The sequence below is a fragment of the Melozone crissalis genome, unplaced genomic scaffold, assembly GCF_028551555.1.
Source record: "Melozone crissalis strain CALT ecotype California unplaced genomic scaffold, PUWL_Pcris_2 ptg000088l_1, whole genome shotgun sequence".
Lineage (NCBI taxonomy): Eukaryota > Metazoa > Chordata > Aves > Passeriformes > Passerellidae > Melozone > Melozone crissalis.
The window spans coordinates 4,139,357-4,158,911 of NW_026535865.1; the positions used below are offsets into that span (position 1 = coordinate 4,139,357).

Consider the following 19,555-nt stretch of genomic DNA (forward strand, 5'->3'; position numbering starts at 1 on the left):
CAGTGCAAAGACACTACACACCCCATCAGTGACAATGACACTGCCCTGACCCAGACCCCTGGCCCAGGGCAGTGGCAGGACCAGCGAGATGTCCAGGTGAAGGGACAACATGTGACAGCAGGAAACTGGCCAAAGCACATCTGGTCACGGCGACCTGGTGAGGTTAAAGTGCAGGACAAAGGGACATGTGTCCCTTCTGCTCTGGAGAATCCTGCTGATCCTGGCGTGGCTGAGCTCTGCCAGACTCAAGCTCTGTCTGTGGGGTGCAGCCAGCTCTGGCAGCTCAAGGTCCCTTCCTGGCAAGGGCAGCACAAACAGTTTTGGATCTCTCACTGCACCTGCTCAGCCCTGCCAGAGGACACCTGAGCTCAGCATCTCCCAGCTCCTCTGGGACAACATTTCCTTCCCCTTCATCCCAGCCTGCCAGCACAGCCCCAGGGTGTGCAGCAGCGCTGGGGCAGCCCAAGCTGGGGGCTGAACTCTCATTCTTCCCTAAGTGACCAGCATGTGGTCATTCCAGAGCCTGGCCATGCCCCTCCTGGCCTGGAGGGCTGGGGAAGGCTCAGACACTCAGTAGTCTGCAGGGGCTGGGCACAGGAGGGGTCTCCCCTCAATCCCACCTGAGCACTGACCTGTGAGCAGGACTCAACCCAGCAGAGCCCTCAGCCCAGCAGGACCCGCTCAGCTCTCCCTGGGCACGTTCCATACAAACCTGCACATGCCTGACTAGGTATTAGATATAAATAAAATTCTTTTTAAGGAACTCCAGGCTCTTTCTTCCCTCAAAACCAGAGCAGAGTCAGTCCAAACCAGTAGAAAAGTCAGGGCTCCTCAGCTCTCACCTGTGCACCAGAGAACACAGATCCACAGCAGCATTCCCAGCTGGCACTCAGGAGTTTGAGAAAGGCCCAGAACTGAACTGGATCACGCTCTGGCGCTCTGGGGGGAGCAAGTTCTCCTGGGAGGGCCCACTAAACGTCCTCAGCATGTCCTCCAGGATCTCTCTAAAATTGATATTCCCGTCTTGCTGGAGAAAATCCTCCTGTGGCTGCTGCAGGGGGGCTGGGGGAGGCAGGGCAGGGGGCTCGTGCAGCGAGGGGCCGGGGGCTGTGCTGCCCTCCAGGCCAGGAGCGTGGCCAAAGCCAAAGGACAACCTGTGCTGCTGCTGGGGGGGCTGCTGGGGCTGCAGGGGGGGCTCCGAGGAGAAGCAGAGCGCTCTGGTCTCTGGGTTCAACACCAAGTCAGGAATGCTGTTGCTGGGAGGGCTGTAGGTCAAGTCCAGGATCTCATCATGGCACAGGGAGGGCAGGGGCAGCCCAGGCCCTGGCAGGATGTGCAGGGGCAGGGAGAAGGGTGAGCTCTGCTCCTGGGCCTGGAGCAGCCGGCTCTGCTTCCTCTTCACGTCCTCGTCCATCTGCTTCAGCTCCTCCCGCACCCTGTGCACGCAGCTCTCGGGGATCTTTATCCCTGGGGGAGGGAGGAGCAGACATCAGTCCCCTGTGGCAGGACCTTTCACCCCCAACTTATCTCCCTGTGACACGTGGCTAAGTCACACTGGAATTGTCATGTGATTAATTATCTTAGCTGCAAACCTCCTTAACCAGCAATGAGCATTCTGTCTTGGTATGAGAAAGGAAACAGAACACAAACATTTTTACAACTATAAGAGACCACTATGATTTTCATGAAAGCAGAAGTCTCTAATATACTCTCTTGAGTGTGTGGAGAGTTCTCAACAACCAAGACATGGGCATCAAGTTACTTCCCCTGGGGACTGAGAGAAATTAAGGACATTCTCTGCACACTGCTATCATTTGTTGCTCAGTGACATTGACTCCTAATTTATACTATTTCTTTGCCAGCTGTAACATAGGTACCTTTATCTACTAGTGGTGTTTCTTTTGTTTAGAAAGAATTTCTAAACAAAAGAAATTTCTATTCTCTGTATAGCAAGTGAATCTGCTTATGTCTGTTTTCCTTGGCCTATTCAAATAAATAATCCATGGCCTGATCGGTCATTGCAAGTGAGAGTGGGTTTTGGGGTGCTGCCTACTGCCAGACACCTGTCAAAGACAGGGATTTGTCTAAGCTCTCCCCTCTCCATCCATAACATCCCCTCTGGGGAAGGATGGGGCACTGTGGGGACAGTGGGGAGGAGGATGATGAGCTTGGCTCACCCCGTCTGCCCCAACACATCCAACTCCCCTCCTGGAAGGGAGGAATTGGTGCTACCACCCCGTGTGCTGGACCACACCCCTTTTAAGAAGGAAATCACTTCACACACCGACTTGTTTCTTCTTCTCCTTGGTCTTGAGGCGCACGATCTGCAGGTAGCTGCTGCTGGTGATGTCTGCCATGACGCCGGCGATCCTGCTCCACACGCGCAGCAGGGCCCCACACAGCATGTAATAGTGCCTCAGGCGCATGCCCTGGAAGCATTCCTTCCCCTCCTGGATCAGCTTGCAGCTCTTGTTCCTTCAGGGACCATGGGAGAAAACCACTGGGATTAGCAGAGGTTCCTGGAGCTGAGCGGGATTTGCATCCCCACAGCCTCCCCCAGTGCCACGGTCAGGGAGCCCCAGGGTGCAGGAGGGAGGAATGGCTTTAAGCTCAAAGTGAGGAGATCTAAATTGGGTGTTGGAAAGGAATTCCTCCCTGAAAAGGTGGTGAGGGCCATGCAGAGAAGGTGTGGCTGCCCCATTCCCAGAGGAGCTCAAGGCATCCATCCAGGTTGGATGAAGCAACCTGGTGGAAGGTCTCACTATCCATCCCTGCCATGGAACTGGATGGGCTTCATTTAAGGTCCCTTTGAACCCAAACCATCCTGAGATTCTGTGGCAGGCTGGGGCTGCAGCTGCCTTACCACACGGCGTGGTTACAGTTCTTCAAGGAGAAGTGGTAGCTGCTCTCCCAGTGCTCCTTGGCTTCCTCGGGCAGCACCTGCAGCAGAACACCCAGCGTTAGGAATTTTCCACTGTTCAGATGAAGAGATGTGAAATCCAGGGCTGGGAGTCGGGACATCATCCCTGCCCATCCACAGCAGAGCCATGAGGAGCTGTGACAGGGTTACAATGAATGCCCTTCCAACCTCCCCACACTGGGAGCTGCAGGTTCCACCTACCCGTCGGTATCTCTTCTGCAGACTGTCCAGGCTCTCAAGCTGGCTTTGCTTCCCAATGTTTGGCTTGTAGAGGATGAAGTTCTTCCCACGGCACTGCTCTGCCAGCAGACAGGTGTATTTGTTGCCTCGCACCTGCGGGGTACAGCTGATGGTCACAGGCACAGCCTCCCTCCCCACATTTCTCTAAACCAACCCCTTCCTGCCAGGATGGAGGTCCTTGGAGGCATTTCCCAGCCCTCAGGAAGAGTGATCTTGTACCACCATGGCAGATTTCCTGCTGGGATCACCCCTGAGCTGAGGTGCCACCCTGGCAGAGCCCAGGACATACCTTGTAGGAGAGGTAGAACCCATCATAGGTTCCTGTCAGTTTGAGCGACTTCTCATAGGCTTCCTCCCACTTTAGGCCTCTGTCAACGCTGATCTGAACAGGGACACACAGAGGGATTTGTGACTGCAGGGGCAGGACAAGTGCCTCAGTGTCTGCCTCACAAATCTCCCCTCAGCACAGCCTAGAACCAGAACCAGGTCTGTGCCTGGCTCTACCTTGTAGAACACAACCTGGTGCCCACCTTGTAGAACACAACCTGCCCATCCTGCGGGTGCCCCGGGGTCAGGAAAACCTCCTTGCTCTCCTCGTAGATCTCATCCACTCCTGGAGCTAAATCTGTGCAAGGAGAAAAGGCTGTTGTAAAGAACATCCTCCCAAAAGCACCTCCTTGGGTCTCAGATCTGTGCTGGCCAAGGACACTGCACAGGGTGGAACTGGAACCCCAGAGCTGTGACCACCCCCCCTTCTCCATACCAAGGATGCCCATGTCATATTTGCCCTCCTTCTTGTCCTTCTCAATCAGGTAGTCAAAGGTGTCAGAGAAATACTGGAAGAGCATGTTCTGCTTGTCCACCTCCAGGCCCAGGATGCGGTTCAGGAATTTGGTGATGGAGCAGTCTGCAAGGGCACGGTGGGTCAGGTGAGATGTGGTGCAGCTGGACATGGAACCCAGCAGCCCCTTCCCCAAGAGCCCCCCATGTCCCTTCTGACAGCAGCCCAGTCCAAGGGCTGTGAGGAAGCTGGGGGGCCATGGGATCTGCAGGGCCATCAGCACAGGACCTTCCCCACAAGGCAAACATTTTGGTGCCCAGCAAACCCCACGAGGTCAGGCAGGCCATGACACTCCCATCTCTCTTCCATCTGCCCCCTGCCTTGGGCAGGAGCAGCTCCACACCTACCCTTCTCCACAGAGACAGTGCCATACTTCATCTGGCTGCAGCAGATGCCCACGGAGATGAGCCCTTGCTTCATTTCTGCAATGGCAGAAGACATCTTTTGTATTTTGGGGTTAAGCCTCCCACCAGCATTCCTGCAGGACTGTTTCCTCTTCAGGAACTCAGCCACTCCCCATGCCTGGCAGGTGACATCAGCCAGCAGCACTTTCCCCTCTGTTTTCTCCCTCCGACCTCCTGCTCGGTTCTTCCAGCATCCCAATCCTGAGACCAGCCCATCCAGCAGAAACCCTGGAGCTGGAAATGTTCTTACCACGGAAAAAGGCATCCTCCCCTCTCTCGTAGCTCCTGGGCACAGGAACTCTGCTCTCTGAGTGGCTGAGGATCGTGGACAGGACCTTGTCCAGGGCTTTGGCCCCGTACTGCGGGAGGAGAGCAGAGTCACACACGGGAGGAATGGACATGGCAGCTGGGCTGGGGCTGAGGGGACACACGCTGCTGAGGAGACACTGCTGAGGGTGACACTGCTGAGGGGACACTGATGAGAGTGTCACTGCTGAGGGGACACACGCTGCTGAGAGTGACACTGCTGAGGGGACACTGCTGAGGGTGACACTGCTCTGAGTGTCACTGTTGAGGGGACACTGCTGAGGGTGACACTGATGAGGGGACACTGATGAGAGTGTCACTGCTGAGGGGACACACACTGCTGAGGGGACACGCTGCTGAGGGGACACTGCTGAGGGTGACACTGCTCTGAGTGTCACTGCTGAGGGGACACACTGCTGAGAGTGACACTGCTGAGGGGACACTGCTGAGGGTGACACTGCTCTGAGTGTCACTGCTGAGGGGACACTGATGAGGGGACACTGCTGAGGGTGACACTGATGAGGGGACACACACACACTGCTGAGGGGACACTGCTGAGGGGACACTGATGAGAGTGTTACTGCTGAGGGGACACTGCTGAGGGGACAAACACTCCTGAGGGGACACTGCTGAGAGGACACACACTGCTGAGAGTGTCACACTGCTGAGGGGACACTGCTGAAGGTGACATTGCTTAGAGTGTCACACACTGCTGAGGGTGACATTGCTTAGTGTGTCACACACTGCTGAGGGGACACACACTGCTCAGGGTGTCACACATCACAGAGAACAGGTGTCCCGGGAAAGCCACAGACAAGGCAAGGGGGAAGCTCTGTGTGTGCCTCCCATGTCCCCAGGCCCTTCCCTGGGGACAGAGGACTGGGCGCCCTCCCCAGCTCCCGGTGGGAGCAGAATCCTCAGTGTGACCATGACTCTGAGCTCACAGGAGCTCAGTGCTAGGCTGGGCCCTGCCTGCAGACACTAGCAATGATCCTCCTGCCTCTGGCTCCCTCTCCCAGCTCTTCCAACCCCCTCCCAGCCACGCTGCCCCAGCCCAGCCCTGTCACCTTGTTCTCGAAGTTGTACTTGCTGAGGTCTCGGGACTCGGTGGCCCGTCGGTCCCCGTGAGTTAAGGCACCCTGGGAAGGCACATGGAGCAAAAGGTTTTTATTCTGAGCTGTGGCAGAACACCAGGGAAGGATGGCCAAAGGCACGTCTGCAAATGTACCATGGGGAGGCAGTGTTCCTCCAGAATACTGAGACTTTACAAAAGGATTTGGGGATTTATCAGATGTGAAGAAAATGAAACAGAGGCAAACTAATTATCCCATTAATTATTTCATAAGCTTTTTGGGAATAATATGGGTGTATACTCCAGTAATAGTGGGGAAATTGCAGCATCTGGAAGCAGGTGCTTGCTGCCCTGAAATTCCTCCCAAAGCCTCAGTTACACATTCTCCTCACTTCCTTTCCCAGATCCCAGGATGCCAAAAGCCATTCCATGACTGCAATGCCTCAGCCAGGGATGACACAATCCCCCCTTGGCCATGTTGGTGGGAGCTCTGACCCAGAATCTCCTCAGAGGGAATCAGAGGCGTGCTGGGATCACAGCTGTGGGCACTCACCAGGCTCTCCAGGCGTTTTGCCACGATGGATGCAAACCTCCTCTCCCCTGCCAGCTCTGAGATGAGGAACACGTACTCGGGAGCAGAGACCTGGTTGGATCGGTGAGTTCGGCCTGCATGGGAACAGGGATGGAACAGGAGCTTGGGATGGCCTGTCTGCAATGGGAATGTAACCAGAAAAGCCACATAATGCCCACATTTCTCACCCTGGGGAGTCCATCCTCTGCCCCAGAGCTCAGGGCTATAATCCCACAGCACCAGTGACTGAGCCTCTGTTCTCCTCCCAACAGAGACATCCCCTAAATCCACCTTGGGTTCCCACACCTGACCCTCCCAGGGCCCACACCCAGGGGAGGTGACAGAGCCCAGGGACACCCAGCCCTCACCAAACTGCTGGATGGCCCTGTCTGCACTCCAGGGCAGCTCCAGGGTCATGTGCACCCGGCGCTTTTGGTTCTTCACCCGTCTGTCTGCTTGGAGGGAGATCCCTGAGCTGGAGGCCTCTGAGATTATCGCCACGAGCTACAGAGAGATGAGTGAGAACAGAGTCAGGCTCCTGAAAACACATTAAACAGCTTCAAGAAACAGCCCCAGGTACTACAGCAGCCCCAGTCTCGAAGGGGCCTTATAAGGCTTTGTCTCCTTCCAGCAGGTGAAACGCCATGAAGCTGGCAGGGCACAGGGAGGCACAGACACCCTCCCTGCCCTCCCCCTATCAGTCCTGTGCAGGTTTTGAGAGCCCAGCTCACCTTTTCCCCCTGCATGAAGCGCTCCTTCTCCTTCAGGTTGACGTGGTCTATGGAGAGCCCCTGCTCGGCGCGCGACTCGAACACGACGGAGCCGTCAGGCCTGCGAACCACCCGTCCCTTCCTGCCCGTCATCTGCACACAGGACAGGGGCTGCTGCAGCCTGGGGAGCCACACAGCCCAGCAAGGCCAGCCAGGCAATCCCCAACAGCGAGAGGAAACCCTCTGCCAGCAAGAAATTTCTGGTTTTTTAATGGAAGAAATTTTTCTCGATGCCCAGAGAAGCTGTGGCTGCCCTATCGCTGGAAGTGTCCAAGGCCAGGCTGGATGGAGCTTGGAGCAATCTGGGATAGTGAAAAGTGTCCCTGTCCAGGGTAGAGGGGTGGAATGAGATGATCTTTAAGGTCCCTTCCCACCCAAACCATTCCATGATTCTCTGAGTCTTTGCTGGCCCCTCTCCCTGTCACTCAGTGCCACCAAAACACACTGACAGTGGGAAGTACCTCAGCCACGTTCTCTGGGCCCCCAAAATAATCAATCAGTTGATCCAAGGTGTTGAGAGGTAGCTCTTGGCCCAGTGCTTTCACTTTTGCTAGGAGGTCCTGTTTCATCTTTTCAACCTTCAGCTCTCTCAGGCCGTGCAGCTCTTTCTGAGAAGGCAGCATGTGGAAACCACCTACAATCGGAAAGGCAGAATTTTAGAGTTCTCTGGAAGCTGCACATCAGAGAGGAGGAAAAAGTTGTCCCAGAGGCTTTCTGGGGCCACTGTTGCTGGACAAAGGCACTATGAACTGCAATAAATGCTGAGCACAGAGTGAATTCCCTCTGGGCTTCCCCTTTCTGCTGGGGGAAGGAGCACACAGGGCAGATCCCTCTCTGTGCTCGCTTGTCACAGACACATTTTATGAAAAATCCTTTCCTTAGGATTTTTTTCTCCTGAGAAGCTGAGAGCCATCAGGAACAAAATGTAAACAATGGTTATCTGCTGCTGTGGAATGCAACAGGTGGATCTGTGATTGGTCTCATGTGGTTGTTTCTAATTAATGGCCAATCACAGTCCAGCTGTCTGGACTGTCTTGGTCAGTCACAAGCCTTTGTTATCATTCATTCCATCCCTTTTCTATTCTTAGCTGGCCTTCTGATTAAATCCTTTCTTTTAGTATAGCTTTAATATAATATATATCATAAAATAATAAATCAAGCCTTCTGAAACACGGAGTCAACATTCTCATCTCTTCCCTCATCCTAAGACCCCTGTGAACACCGTCACACTCGCTGATCACAGTGGGGGAATGTGGATCCACTCCACAAGCCCTAGAATGACACCCAGGATAAATTCCAGCCAGGATCACAAAGCTGTCCCAAATCTGAAGGGGTCTTTGCAGGACACAGTGCTCCCCTCTGTGGTGTTACATTTGTCTCATCCTTCCAAAATGTAGGGTTTATTCCAAGCCTGTGATCCTCCCCTGAAGTATCATGGGTCTGTAATCCCATTGGCCCAAGGATTATTCTGTGCCCACCTTGAATCTCCCTGTTTGAATCTCCCTGTTGAGCTGTGGGGGGAGACCACAGAGTCTCTCTTGGCCCCTTTTCCCTCAGGTTCTCCCTCTCTCCCCTTCCTTTTCTTTTCCCTCTGCTGCTGGAATAAACCCCATCTAGTGAGCATCCCCGGAAGCCGTGTGGAGTCTCCTTGCCTGCCTGCTGCTCCCAGTGAACACACAGCTTAGGGGGACCCTGGGGACCCCCAAATGAACTGCTCCACCCCTCCCTGTCACTGCCCTGCTCACCCCTGTCCTCAGTGAAGGTGTGATCCACAAAGATGACATCGTCTGTCTCCAGCAGGGACTCTGGGGACGAGGTGAGGTCGCTGTCCAGCCCCATGTCCGAGTCGGTGCTGCTGTCATCGCTGATCTTGATGACAACCCCTTGGTCACAGGGACCCCGCAGAGCCTTGGGGCAGCGGGCCCTGGGACGCCCTGCAGAAGAGAGGGAGCAGTGTCACAGCCCCAGCCCCAGTGCAGGACACAGGGACAGATCACAGACAGCAGGAGGAGGAGTCCCCAAAGAGCTGAGCCTGCCCCAAAATTACAGTGGGAGCTCAGAAAGACACAGCCTCTGGGGTGGGGGTGGCAGTCAGGGAGGGAGGGAGAGCAGGAGAGACAAAGGAAGAGAGAGAAAGGAAGAACAAGGCACTCCTGAGCAGGGCTGGAGTTGGCTGCACACGTGGCTGGCTCTAAGCAGTGCCAGCTCCTCAGGGAAGGAATCCCAGGGCATTGCCTCCAGAGGAGTGTGCAGAACACAGGTAAGTACTGGTGTTTTGGGACATAAAGCACAGCACAACGTGCCCCCTCTGCATAAAAAGGTTCATGGATCATCTTGCTAAGGCTGCTCCACAACCTGCCAGTGCTGCTGCCCCCTCTTCCCCCTGTTCCACATCCCAAACTCTTCTTACCTGCAGCCACAACAAATAATTACCCAGGGAAATTATTTTTTTTCCCCTCAGGACACCTTCCATGCTCTAAGTAAGGGGTTGTGGAGGACTCCCCTTGCTGCAGGAGGGGCTCAGACACCAGCCAGGCCTTGTGCCATCTGCCCCAGTGTGGATCAAAAGGAAGATCAGGGCAAGGGCAGTGAAGCAGAGGGAAGAAAAGAGGGGAAGACCCAGAGCTGCTCCTCTGGATGAGGGAGCACTGGGAGATGTGCAAATCAAAACCAGGGAGAGCAGCCAAAAGCATGGAGTGGGGAGAAGGGCAAAAGGCAGAGAAGCTGAGTGGCTGGGGGGCAGCAGCAGGGCAGGAGGCAGGGGCTGGGCTGGGAGTGAGGGAGATCTTACGTTTTCTTTTAATGCCAGTTCCTTTTTCTCTCTTTCTTTTGTTTGAAGGAAAGTGCTTCTGAATTAGTGATAGAAAGACGCCTCTGAAAGTAAGATGCACAATTTATTCCAGCTGCCAGCAACACTGTGCTGGTTATCACATAGCAGTGTGTGTTTGGGATGGCCCCACATGCCATGGGAGAGAGGTCAATCCACCCCATCCATGGCCACCAGCTTGGCCTCAGCCAGCCCTTGGTGGCTCTTGGACCTGCAGGTCCTTTATATAACAACCAAGAAGGAGTTTTAAATGGGAAAACACTACATTGGGAAACTGTTACACCAAAAATACAGCAAGTCCCAGTCTCTCTCCATGCCCTGAGAGCACAGACCACTGTCAGGCCATCCAATAAATAAGTATGTTCCACCAAAGTCCTCCAATTGCCTGTGGGCACAGTGACCACACAGCTCCCCAGAGGGACAGAGCTCTGTGTCTGCAGTTATGTGACATCAGGAATGACCACTTGTCCCGTGTGCTGGCTGACCCAATGACCACTGACTCCAGAGCAGTTATGTGACACCAGGAATGACCCCTTGTCCTGTGTGCTGGGGTGACCCAATGACCACTGGCTCTGGAGCCTCCCAGCTGTGAAATTCCACTCATTTCCCACACTCGCCCTCCCCATCTCCCTGAAAACAGCCCTGGGCTGGAATCCACCCACCACAGCACCATGTTTATTTTTAACCCCATTTCTCAGCATCTTTAAACTGCTCCTTCCCAGCACACTCCCCTCCAGAAATCCCCCGAAGTCCTGGAACACCAGGACACATATTTGGAGGCTGAGCAGATGCCAGGAGACATTTGGTGATCTGGCCAAGAACACAGAGCTGCTGACCCTGGGAGTGGGCAGCAATTCCCACAGAGTGGGACAGACAGACAGATCCCTGACAGACCCCTCCTCCAGCAGCAATCAGGGACCACGCTGTCCCCTCGATTGGAGTTTTGTGACATGGAAACCAATCCAAGAGGCCAAATCACCCAAGGAGCTGCCAGACCTGCCCTGTGCACTGTCACCAAAGTGTATTTGGTTTTCAGAAATGGGATGGAGGCAGAGGAGTGACACAGAACAACCCAAACCTCCTCAACAAGGGAGGAAAGCTCAGCCTGACCCAGACTCAGGCTGTTTTGGGCATGTCCCACTCTCCCACCTGCAGCAGAAGTCACTTGGAAGAAAACAGCTCTGCAGAACAGCAGAAACCCAACCCAATGCCAGATTTTTGTCCCCTGCCATGCAGGAACAGCTGCATTCAGGGATGGGCTGGGGTTTTGGAAGCTGCAGGAAGGAAGGGGAGCAGGAGCTTTGCTATCTGCTCAAAGGGTAGCACCAATCCTGCTGCTGGCTCACTCCTGGCACAGGCAGCTCTCCTGCTAGCTGGGAACAATGGCCACACAGCCAGGACACTGGTCCTGCTTTATGCATGAGCTAAAAGCCAACACTGGTGGATTTAAACTCCTCAGACCACTCCACTGACACCACCTTACATCATCATCCCAGCCATCACAGTAAATTCTCCTGCTCATTTCTTCTGTGTCAACAGCCTCATTTTTCACAGCCAGATCCACAAACTACCTCTGAGCTACAACTCTGCCTCTCTGACAATTCTTTTATGTGTGTAGAGAGTAAGATCAGGCTCTTCCTGTAAGTCCATGGGAGACTTCAAAATCCAGGATACAGCTCATATAATCCCTCTGAGGATACAGAGCCTCAAGGACCCACCTGAGTGTCCCCTCTGTGCTACAGGGGGAGGTGACATCAAACTGCACGTGAAGCCCTGCCAGTGCTCTGTGCCCCAGGGCAGAGCTTTCCCCACACACACCCCAGGAAGGAAAGCAGAGATTTTAAACTCACTCTGCAGCAGAGACAAAGCAGTTGAGGTGCCCATCATTCTCATCCAGCACCTCCCTGGTGCGAGCCTCCCCCGTGGACTGCAGGCCGATGACAATGCACTGTGGGGACACGAGTGATGGGGACATGAGGGGTGGCACTTGGGACATGAGGTATAAATATAATGTAATATAATGTAATATAATGTAATGTAATGTAAGTAATATAATGTCATATAATATAATGTAATGTAATGTAATGTAAGTAATGTAATATAATATAATGTAATGTAATGTAATACGATATAATATAATATAATATAATATAATATAATATTGTATTATATTATTAATATATTTTATTATATTATATATAGATATTGTATATGTTTATATATTATATATTTTATATATTATATATTGGATGTTATTATATTATATTATATTATATTATATTATATTATATTACATTATATTATATTATATTACATTACATTATATTACATTATATATATTGATATATATATAATATAATACTATATTACATTATATTATATTACATTGTATTACATTACATTACATACAATGTGGTATACAATGTGATATACAATGTCATGTCCTGTCATGTCATAAATAAAATAAAATAAAATAAAATAAAATAAAATAAAATAAAATATTAGCCTTCTAAAAATACGGAGTCAGATTCACTCATCTCTCACCTCATCCTGGGGACCCTCACAAACACAACCCACAAGTGAGGGGTATATTACATACAATGTGATATACAATATGATATGTCATGTCTTGTCATAAATAAAATAAAATAAAATGAAATAAAATAAAATAATAAAATAAAATAAAATATTAGCCTTCTAAGAACATGGGTCAGATTCACTCATCTCTCACCTCCTCCTGGGGACAAACACAACCCCAGGTGAGGCCCCCATACCTTGTCCCTGGCCAGCTCCTCCCGGGCCAGCTCCACGAGGCGCCGCACCTTGGCGGCGATGCACAGGTACTTGAAGAAGCGCTGGTGAGCCGACCAGAACTGCCCCCACAGGGACTTGCGGGACTCCAGCCCGATGCAGTCAGCTGCCTGCTGGAACACCATCAGGGCCTCTGCCCACTGCAGAGAACACAAGGAGAAGGAGTTAATGGAATTCCCATTGTCGTTCCTGCCGTGCAGGAGGTGATCAGAACAGGCTGAAGGTTGATAATCTGATTTACAATCAACACTGGGCATCCCCTCCATCAGCACGATGCAGCTCTGGTTTGCAAACTTCCAAAGTTCCATGTGGAACTTCCAAATAGAAGCAAAAAAAGTCTAAGTTCTTTCATTACACCAGCTGAGCATTGTGTACCTCTTTTCCATCCTATGTTTGTGTCACTGACATATTTTATGAAAATCTTTTTTGTTGGGATTTTTCTCCTCAGAAGCTGAGAAGCCCCAGAAGAGAAATGTAAGCAATAATTATCTGATGGCTGTGGAATGTGGTCTAGAGATGGTTTAACAACAGGTGCATCTTTGATTAGTTCCATGTAGATTGTTTTTACTTGATGACCAATCATGGTCCAGCTGTGTCAGACTCTCTGGTCAGTCACAAGATTTTATTATCATTCTTTTCTGGCCTTCTGATGTCTCCTTTCTCTTTCCTTAGTATAGTTTTAGTATAGTGTAGCCATGATATTTTTTGAAAAATTCCTTTGCTATGATTTTTTCTCCTGAGGAAGCTGAGAGGCCTCAGGAACAAAATGTAAACAATGATTATCTGCTGCTGTGGAATGCAACAGGTGCATCTTTGATTGGTCCATGTTGGTTTTTTCTAATTAATGGCCAATCACAGTCAGATGGCTCAGACTGTCTGAGAGTCACCAGCTTTTGTTATCATTCCATTTCTTTCCTTTCAAGTCTTCCGATGAAATCCTTTCTCCTATTCTTTTAGTATAGTTGTAATATAGCATTTTTAAATATAATATATATAATAAAATAATAAATCTTTTAATATAATATATATATCATAAAATAATAAAGCCTTCTGAAACATGGAGTCAAGATTCTCATCTCTTCCCTCATCCTGGGACCCCTGTGAACACCACTACAGTTGGTGACCCCGAGTAAGGAAAAATTCCACAGTACAGCATTTTAAATATAATATAATATCATAAAATAAAAAATCAACCTCCTGAAACATAGAGTCAAGATTCTCATCTCTTCCCTCATCGTGAAGACCCTCAAACACCACCACACATTTGAGGTCATGGCCACATTTAGGGGCCTCACACCCTCCCACATGTTTGTGGCTGTGCCCAAAGCACGGTCAGACCCCAGCCTCCCACTCCAAGGGGCCCAAGCTCACCAGCTTGGCTGCCTTGTCGTACACAGCCTTGTACTTCTCGTCCAGAGGGATCTCCTCAATCCTGAAGGTGACCCCAGTGAAGCTGAGCTGCCGAGCAATGTACATCCCACTGACCTTCATGTCCATGGCCACGATCTCCATCGCGCCGACGCCCCTGCGAGAGGACAACACTTGTGGGACCCACCTTGGGTCTAACCCCAGCTGTGGGTCCAGCTTTGGAACCCTGTGGATACTCTCAGTTCAGTCAAAGAAAGAACAGAGATAATTTCTCCCAGGCTGAGCCCAGGAAACTGAGAGAAAATAACTAACACAATTATTAGCTCTCTTTCTGTAACTGTTGTTTATTGATATGGTTCTCCAGAGGTGAGAGGTTTTTACTTCAAGACCAATCAAGTCTCACCTTAACGAGTCACATTATAAAAGACCCCCTACCTTTATTAAACGACCTTCTGATTCACCTTCTGAAGACTGGAGGCTTTCATTCCATCCCTGACTCAACAGCATCAGAACCCCAGTTGTGAACCCCAGTTTTGAATCCCAGCTGTGGAACCCCAGTTTTGAACCCCAAGCATGGAACCCCAGCTGAGGCCCAGCTGTGGAACCCCAGTTTTGAATCCCAGCTCTGAACCCCAGCTTTGGAACCCCAGTTGTTAACCCCAGCTGTGGAACCCCAGTTTTGAATCCCAGCTCTGAATCCCAGCTGTGGAACCCCAATTTTGAATCCCAGCTCTGAACTTCAGCCGTGGGTCCAGCTTTGGAACCCCAGTTGTGAACCCCAAATGTAGGACCCCAGTTTTGAATCCCAGCAGTGAACCCGAGTTGAGGCCCAGCTGTGGAGCCCCAGTTGTGAACCTCAGCTCTGAACCCCAGCTGTGGGTCCAGCTTTGGAGCCCCAGTTTTGAATCTCAGCTGTGAATCCCAGTTTTGAACCTCAGCTCTGAGCCCCAGCTGTGGGACCTTCCCTCTGCTCTGGGGCAGCACAGGGCAGGTTCCTCTCCAGAAGCAGCCCCAGCCCAGCTCTGTGGGATGCTGCCCACCCCATCTTTGGGCACTGCACCACATTCCACACAAGTTGGATGGACAACTTGGGCAGGACTCACCTCTTCTCAATGGCGTGCAGGAACTCATCGAAGGCTCGGAACGGGGTTCCCTCCCCCCAGATCCCCAGGCGGCTCATGTAAATCATGTTTTTTGGCTCTGAGGCACCTGTTGGGACAGAAATCAACGTCAGCAAACCCACAGCACTTGGGAATAGCTGTGACTCAAGTGAAGAGACCTCTGAAGAGGTTGTCATTTGCCACTGTGCCTTTGGAGAACTTTCTGAACATTGCCCTCCCTACGTTCCGTGGGTAAACATCACCAAGCAGCTGGAACAGCTGGCCAGGAACAAGTTAAACTGGAGAGAAATTAATCTGACCCACCAAAAAGTCACAAATAACATCAGTGATGGGGCTTGGGGCAGATTTCAGCATGCCTCCTCTCTAGCCCTGCAGCACCACTGGCTTCTCCTTATAGGATCTCATACAGTCACACCTCAGGGTGTCCCTTCAGCTCAGAGGGGACCTCTGCCACTGTCACACCCACCCTGTGGGCAGAGCAGCTCACCTGTGGCACTGGCATAGACAACCCTTGCTCGAGGCAGCTTGTTCTGCAGGTCCAGCACTGCTTTGCCCATTTTGGTAGAGCTGGCGTTTTTGGCTTTGTGGCATTCATCAAACACAATCTGCAGGGGAGTGGCAGTTAAGGAAAAAGGACCTATTTTCAATCCAGAGGATGAGAGCAGACAGAAAATAGAACCTAGTCTCCTCCAGGCAACTGAACAACCTGTCCCAGTATCAGCAGGACTGACTCATGGCCCACACGTGGAATCTGCTGGGTTTGCCCAGCCCTGTGCTCTTCAGATCCAAAGTCATCCACCCCTCCCTCTCCCTTCACCTCCAAGGTGTGTCTTGTAATACCGAGGGAGAGGAATGCTGAAAAGGTTAATCCCAGCTGCTTCTTCCCCTCCTCCTCCTAAAATACATCCTGGAGGAGGAGGAGATGTGAGTGTGGGGGATTCCTGTCTCCTGAAGGCACTGGGCTGCTCCCCATGACTTCACACAGCCCCAGGCTCTTTGTTCCCTGCTAAAGCACAATTAAAAGCAGCAGTTCCTCTCTCTCTCTCTCTCTCCAGTTTTTGTCTCTTGTTTTTTTTTTAAGGATACAACTCCCTCAAAGTTTTCCCTGCACCACTCCAAGATCTGTTTTAAGCGCGTCCTGTGCTGTCCCCCGGCCTGGCTTTCGCCGATCAGCGCCGAGTAGGTGGCAAAGAGGACTCCTTCTGAGGTAGCTGTGTCACCGTATTTAATCTGCAGGAAGAGGAGCAGGAGCACACACACACACACACTGTGGTTGCTGTCCCCAGAATGTCACACCCATCCCTGCCCACATTCCATGCTCTGAGAGCAAATCCCAGCCTGAGCTCAGAACAGGCAAAAAGCTGTTGGTAGCTGATGTCTTCAGCATTTGTGTTTGGCACTGAGCTACTGTGATGACAGGGACTGTAAATGCCTGGAGAAGTGCCCCAGCCAATGTGTCAGCACATCTGGAAGCCTGCAGTGAACCGTGGAGACCGTGTGAGGACAGAGATTTTCTGGCAAAAAAAGTGCTTCCTTTTTTTAATCAACAGTTTAGAGTCTTTGACTGCTTTGACCCTTCCTGTCTGTTTTAATTCCTTCTAGAAAATAATTTTCTCTTTGACCAGGTGAGATTGTTGCCTGTATCACTGCCATGGGTCCCACATGTAATGAAGTACAAGGGGGGGGAGGCTTGGTCCCAAGCTGAAGAAAGTTCCATTTGAAGCCTTTTGGGGCTGAACACAAAATCCCTTTCAATCTCTTAGTGGAGCACATTCAGAGGTGTCAAACACCTGTGGTTTCTTTGTAAGAGCTGGTTGCTCAACACCATTAAAAACAGAGGAGAGGATTTAAGTAAACTGGAAGACACTGGACAGAAATTCAACCACAGGCCACAAAAGACACCAGTCCAGGCATCTCTGTTCTCCCTACAGCTCTGAGAAGTGATTCCATGGATCAGCACTGGGAAAGGCTGGCCCAGGAGAGCAGAGCACATCTCACAGAGCTGTTCTCTCCACAGGATTTCTCAGGAATGGTGAAGAAGGTTCCAGTTCTGCTGTACCTGCACCTGCCTGCAGTCACTTCCCACTCCCTGCAGGGAACAGCTCTGTGCTCCCTGTGCAGCTCCACAATAAAATAACTGGGAAGAGCTGGCTGGGAGGAGGGAACAGAAGCTCTGCTGCTGCCTGAGCCTCGTCCTGCTCCACGTGCTCAGCCAGAGCCTCCAGCTGCCCCTGATTGCCAGAGCAGCAGGGCAGCTCCTCTCCTACCTTGTTCAGAGCATGCACAGGAATGTGGGAGGCCTCGATGTCCTTCAGGTCCCTCTCAGCATCGTACTTGAGATCATTGGAGACGCTGAACCTGTGAAGGAGATGTGGGGTGGTTATCTCCTCCTGGGGCTGCTTATCTACCCCCCAGCAGCTGGGGATGTCCCCAGGGAGTCAGGGCACAGGGTGATTAACAGCTCTGATTAAAGCAGGAGGAGTGTGCAGAGTTTTCACATCTGCCACTGCCCAAACCCCCCAGAGTGAGATCTGACAGCCCATCTGCCCCTCAACACAGGCTGTGATCTGCAGCAAAGCCCCTTCTTCCTGGCTCTGCACCCAGGATCAACCCTCCACGTCTCCAGGGAGAGCAGGGCCAGGCCTGACACCTCACCCCAAGGAGCACAGAACCTGCTATTTCACAGTGACTCACTCCCCATCCCTGCTGCAGGGGGAATATTCCCATTTCACAGGCAGCACTCAGGCACTAAGAGGTGGAAACGACTTACCCAAGGCCACAGCATGACTCAACTCTAAAGCCAACATCAGCACTAAAGAATTTCTTACTTCCAGATCCAAACTTACTCCAAGGTCTTACGGGAAAAGAGGAAAAAAAAAAAAACCAACAACTTACCACAGAGCTTTTTTCCTCCCTTTAAGATAATTTTCAAAGATGATGCCTGCAACAGTCCTGCCCTTCCCAACTCCAGCACCATCCCCGATCAGGAACCCAGCTCGCTGCCCATTGGGCAATAAAACTTCATGTTGCTGCAAAAATCAAGAACAGAACTGAAAATTAAATTTAAAATTAAAGATTTGCCTTTGCTGAGAGCACTACTTAACCCTTTCACACATCCCACGGATGCACGTGCACTGCTCAGCCACACAACAGCAGGAAAGGTCAGGAGTTGTGATCAAGCTCATAGTTCATGGAAAAGGTCCCCCCAAATATAAAACCCTCTGCAAGAAAAGTCCAGGGTTCTTGTCTCTTTGGGAAGCAGACCACACAGAAGCCCCTGGCTTCAAATTACCCTTCAAAAGGCATTTAAAATGCCAAAGGAGTTTCATCACCCAAATCACAGTCATTTTAAAACACCTGTCCCTGCAAGAGGCATTTTCCTTCAGGTGTGAGACAGCTGAGGTGCACGAGGTACCTGGCAGGCGTAGATGATGGCTTCCAGCTGTAGTGCAGACAGGGAGCCTTTGTCAGCCACAGAGCTGGGCAGGGAAAGGCTGTAGGTAATGTCAGGTGGGGGGACACTGGACAGGGTGCTCGTCTCAACCACCAGGTCAGGATGGTGCTTCCCAATCTTGGCTGAATGACAACAGAACACGGGTCAGTCCAGGTCTTTACTCCCCAGAGCTCATCACACAGAGCCCAGGGCATTGTGGAGTTTTCCTCAGAAAACCACAAGCCTGGGAGGTGCCTCAGCAAACACACAATTAAATTAGGTTGGTGCACAATGGAGTGAACAGAACTTCCCAAGGCAACACTCACACTTTGAAGGGATATATTCTGCATACGTCTCTGTGTGCCCCAACTCTTCTGTTTCTTCCTCCTCACCTTCATCTTCCTCCTCTGCAGGAGCCTGAGACTGAAGGAAACAGCATTGACCCAATGTTAATGTTCCTGCTGAGCTACAGCCATGAGTTGTGCTGTGCCCAGCCTCAAACCGCCACTGAAACCATCCCCAAAAATACAATCCCCCTAAAAATCACAATCTATCTCATTCCCAGACTAAGATCAGTGGGAGCCCACCCCAGGGGCTGTAAAAGCTGCCCCCATGCCTGGTTCTCACCAAACTGGGGAAAGATGTTGGCACCACTCCTGGCATGGGCTGTGGGGTCATTGAACCCTGCCCAACCTGCCCTGAGCGGGCACCTGGCCCAGCTTTGCACCCAGAGCTGTGCCCACAGCACAGAGCAAAGTCCTCAGAGCCCAAAGTATCCCCAGGCTCCCCTCTGGGAAATACAACACACTTCTGGGAAAGGGCAGGGACTTGTGCCTGTCTGAGCTTCCTGTCCCACTCCCTCTGAAGGGAT

At 51.5% G+C, this 19,555-nt stretch overlaps 1 protein-coding gene across 1 annotated transcript in view; it reads right to left on the reverse strand.

Annotated features, from left to right (window-relative positions):
• Positions 1-19,555, reverse strand: part of SBNO2 (strawberry notch homolog 2) — a 48,867-nt gene continuing 29,312 nt past the window's right edge. Inside the window, exons 7-32 of the mRNA XM_054291154.1 lie at positions 19,011-19,107; positions 18,667-18,827; positions 18,147-18,280; positions 17,519-17,609; positions 16,338-16,481; positions 15,739-15,856; positions 15,234-15,339; positions 14,134-14,287; positions 12,726-12,902; positions 11,802-11,899; positions 9,916-9,998; positions 8,870-9,058; positions 7,586-7,758; positions 7,086-7,217; positions 6,723-6,858; positions 6,337-6,449; positions 5,779-5,850; positions 4,656-4,764; positions 4,349-4,423; positions 3,924-4,067; positions 3,691-3,785; positions 3,450-3,542; positions 3,122-3,253; positions 2,864-2,940; positions 2,285-2,475; positions 1-1,467 (exon numbers count right to left, since the gene is read on the reverse strand). Coding sequence (XP_054147129.1) covers positions 890-1,467; positions 2,285-2,475; positions 2,864-2,940; positions 3,122-3,253; positions 3,450-3,542; positions 3,691-3,785; positions 3,924-4,067; positions 4,349-4,423; positions 4,656-4,764; positions 5,779-5,850; positions 6,337-6,449; positions 6,723-6,858; positions 7,086-7,217; positions 7,586-7,758; positions 8,870-9,058; positions 9,916-9,998; positions 11,802-11,899; positions 12,726-12,902; positions 14,134-14,287; positions 15,234-15,339; positions 15,739-15,856; positions 16,338-16,481; positions 17,519-17,609; positions 18,147-18,280; positions 18,667-18,827; positions 19,011-19,107 — 3,672 coding nt within the window. The 3' untranslated portion in view covers positions 1-889. The remainder of the gene's footprint in view (positions 1,468-2,284; positions 2,476-2,863; positions 2,941-3,121; positions 3,254-3,449; positions 3,543-3,690; positions 3,786-3,923; positions 4,068-4,348; positions 4,424-4,655; positions 4,765-5,778; positions 5,851-6,336; positions 6,450-6,722; positions 6,859-7,085; positions 7,218-7,585; positions 7,759-8,869; positions 9,059-9,915; positions 9,999-11,801; positions 11,900-12,725; positions 12,903-14,133; positions 14,288-15,233; positions 15,340-15,738; positions 15,857-16,337; positions 16,482-17,518; positions 17,610-18,146; positions 18,281-18,666; positions 18,828-19,010; positions 19,108-19,555) is intronic.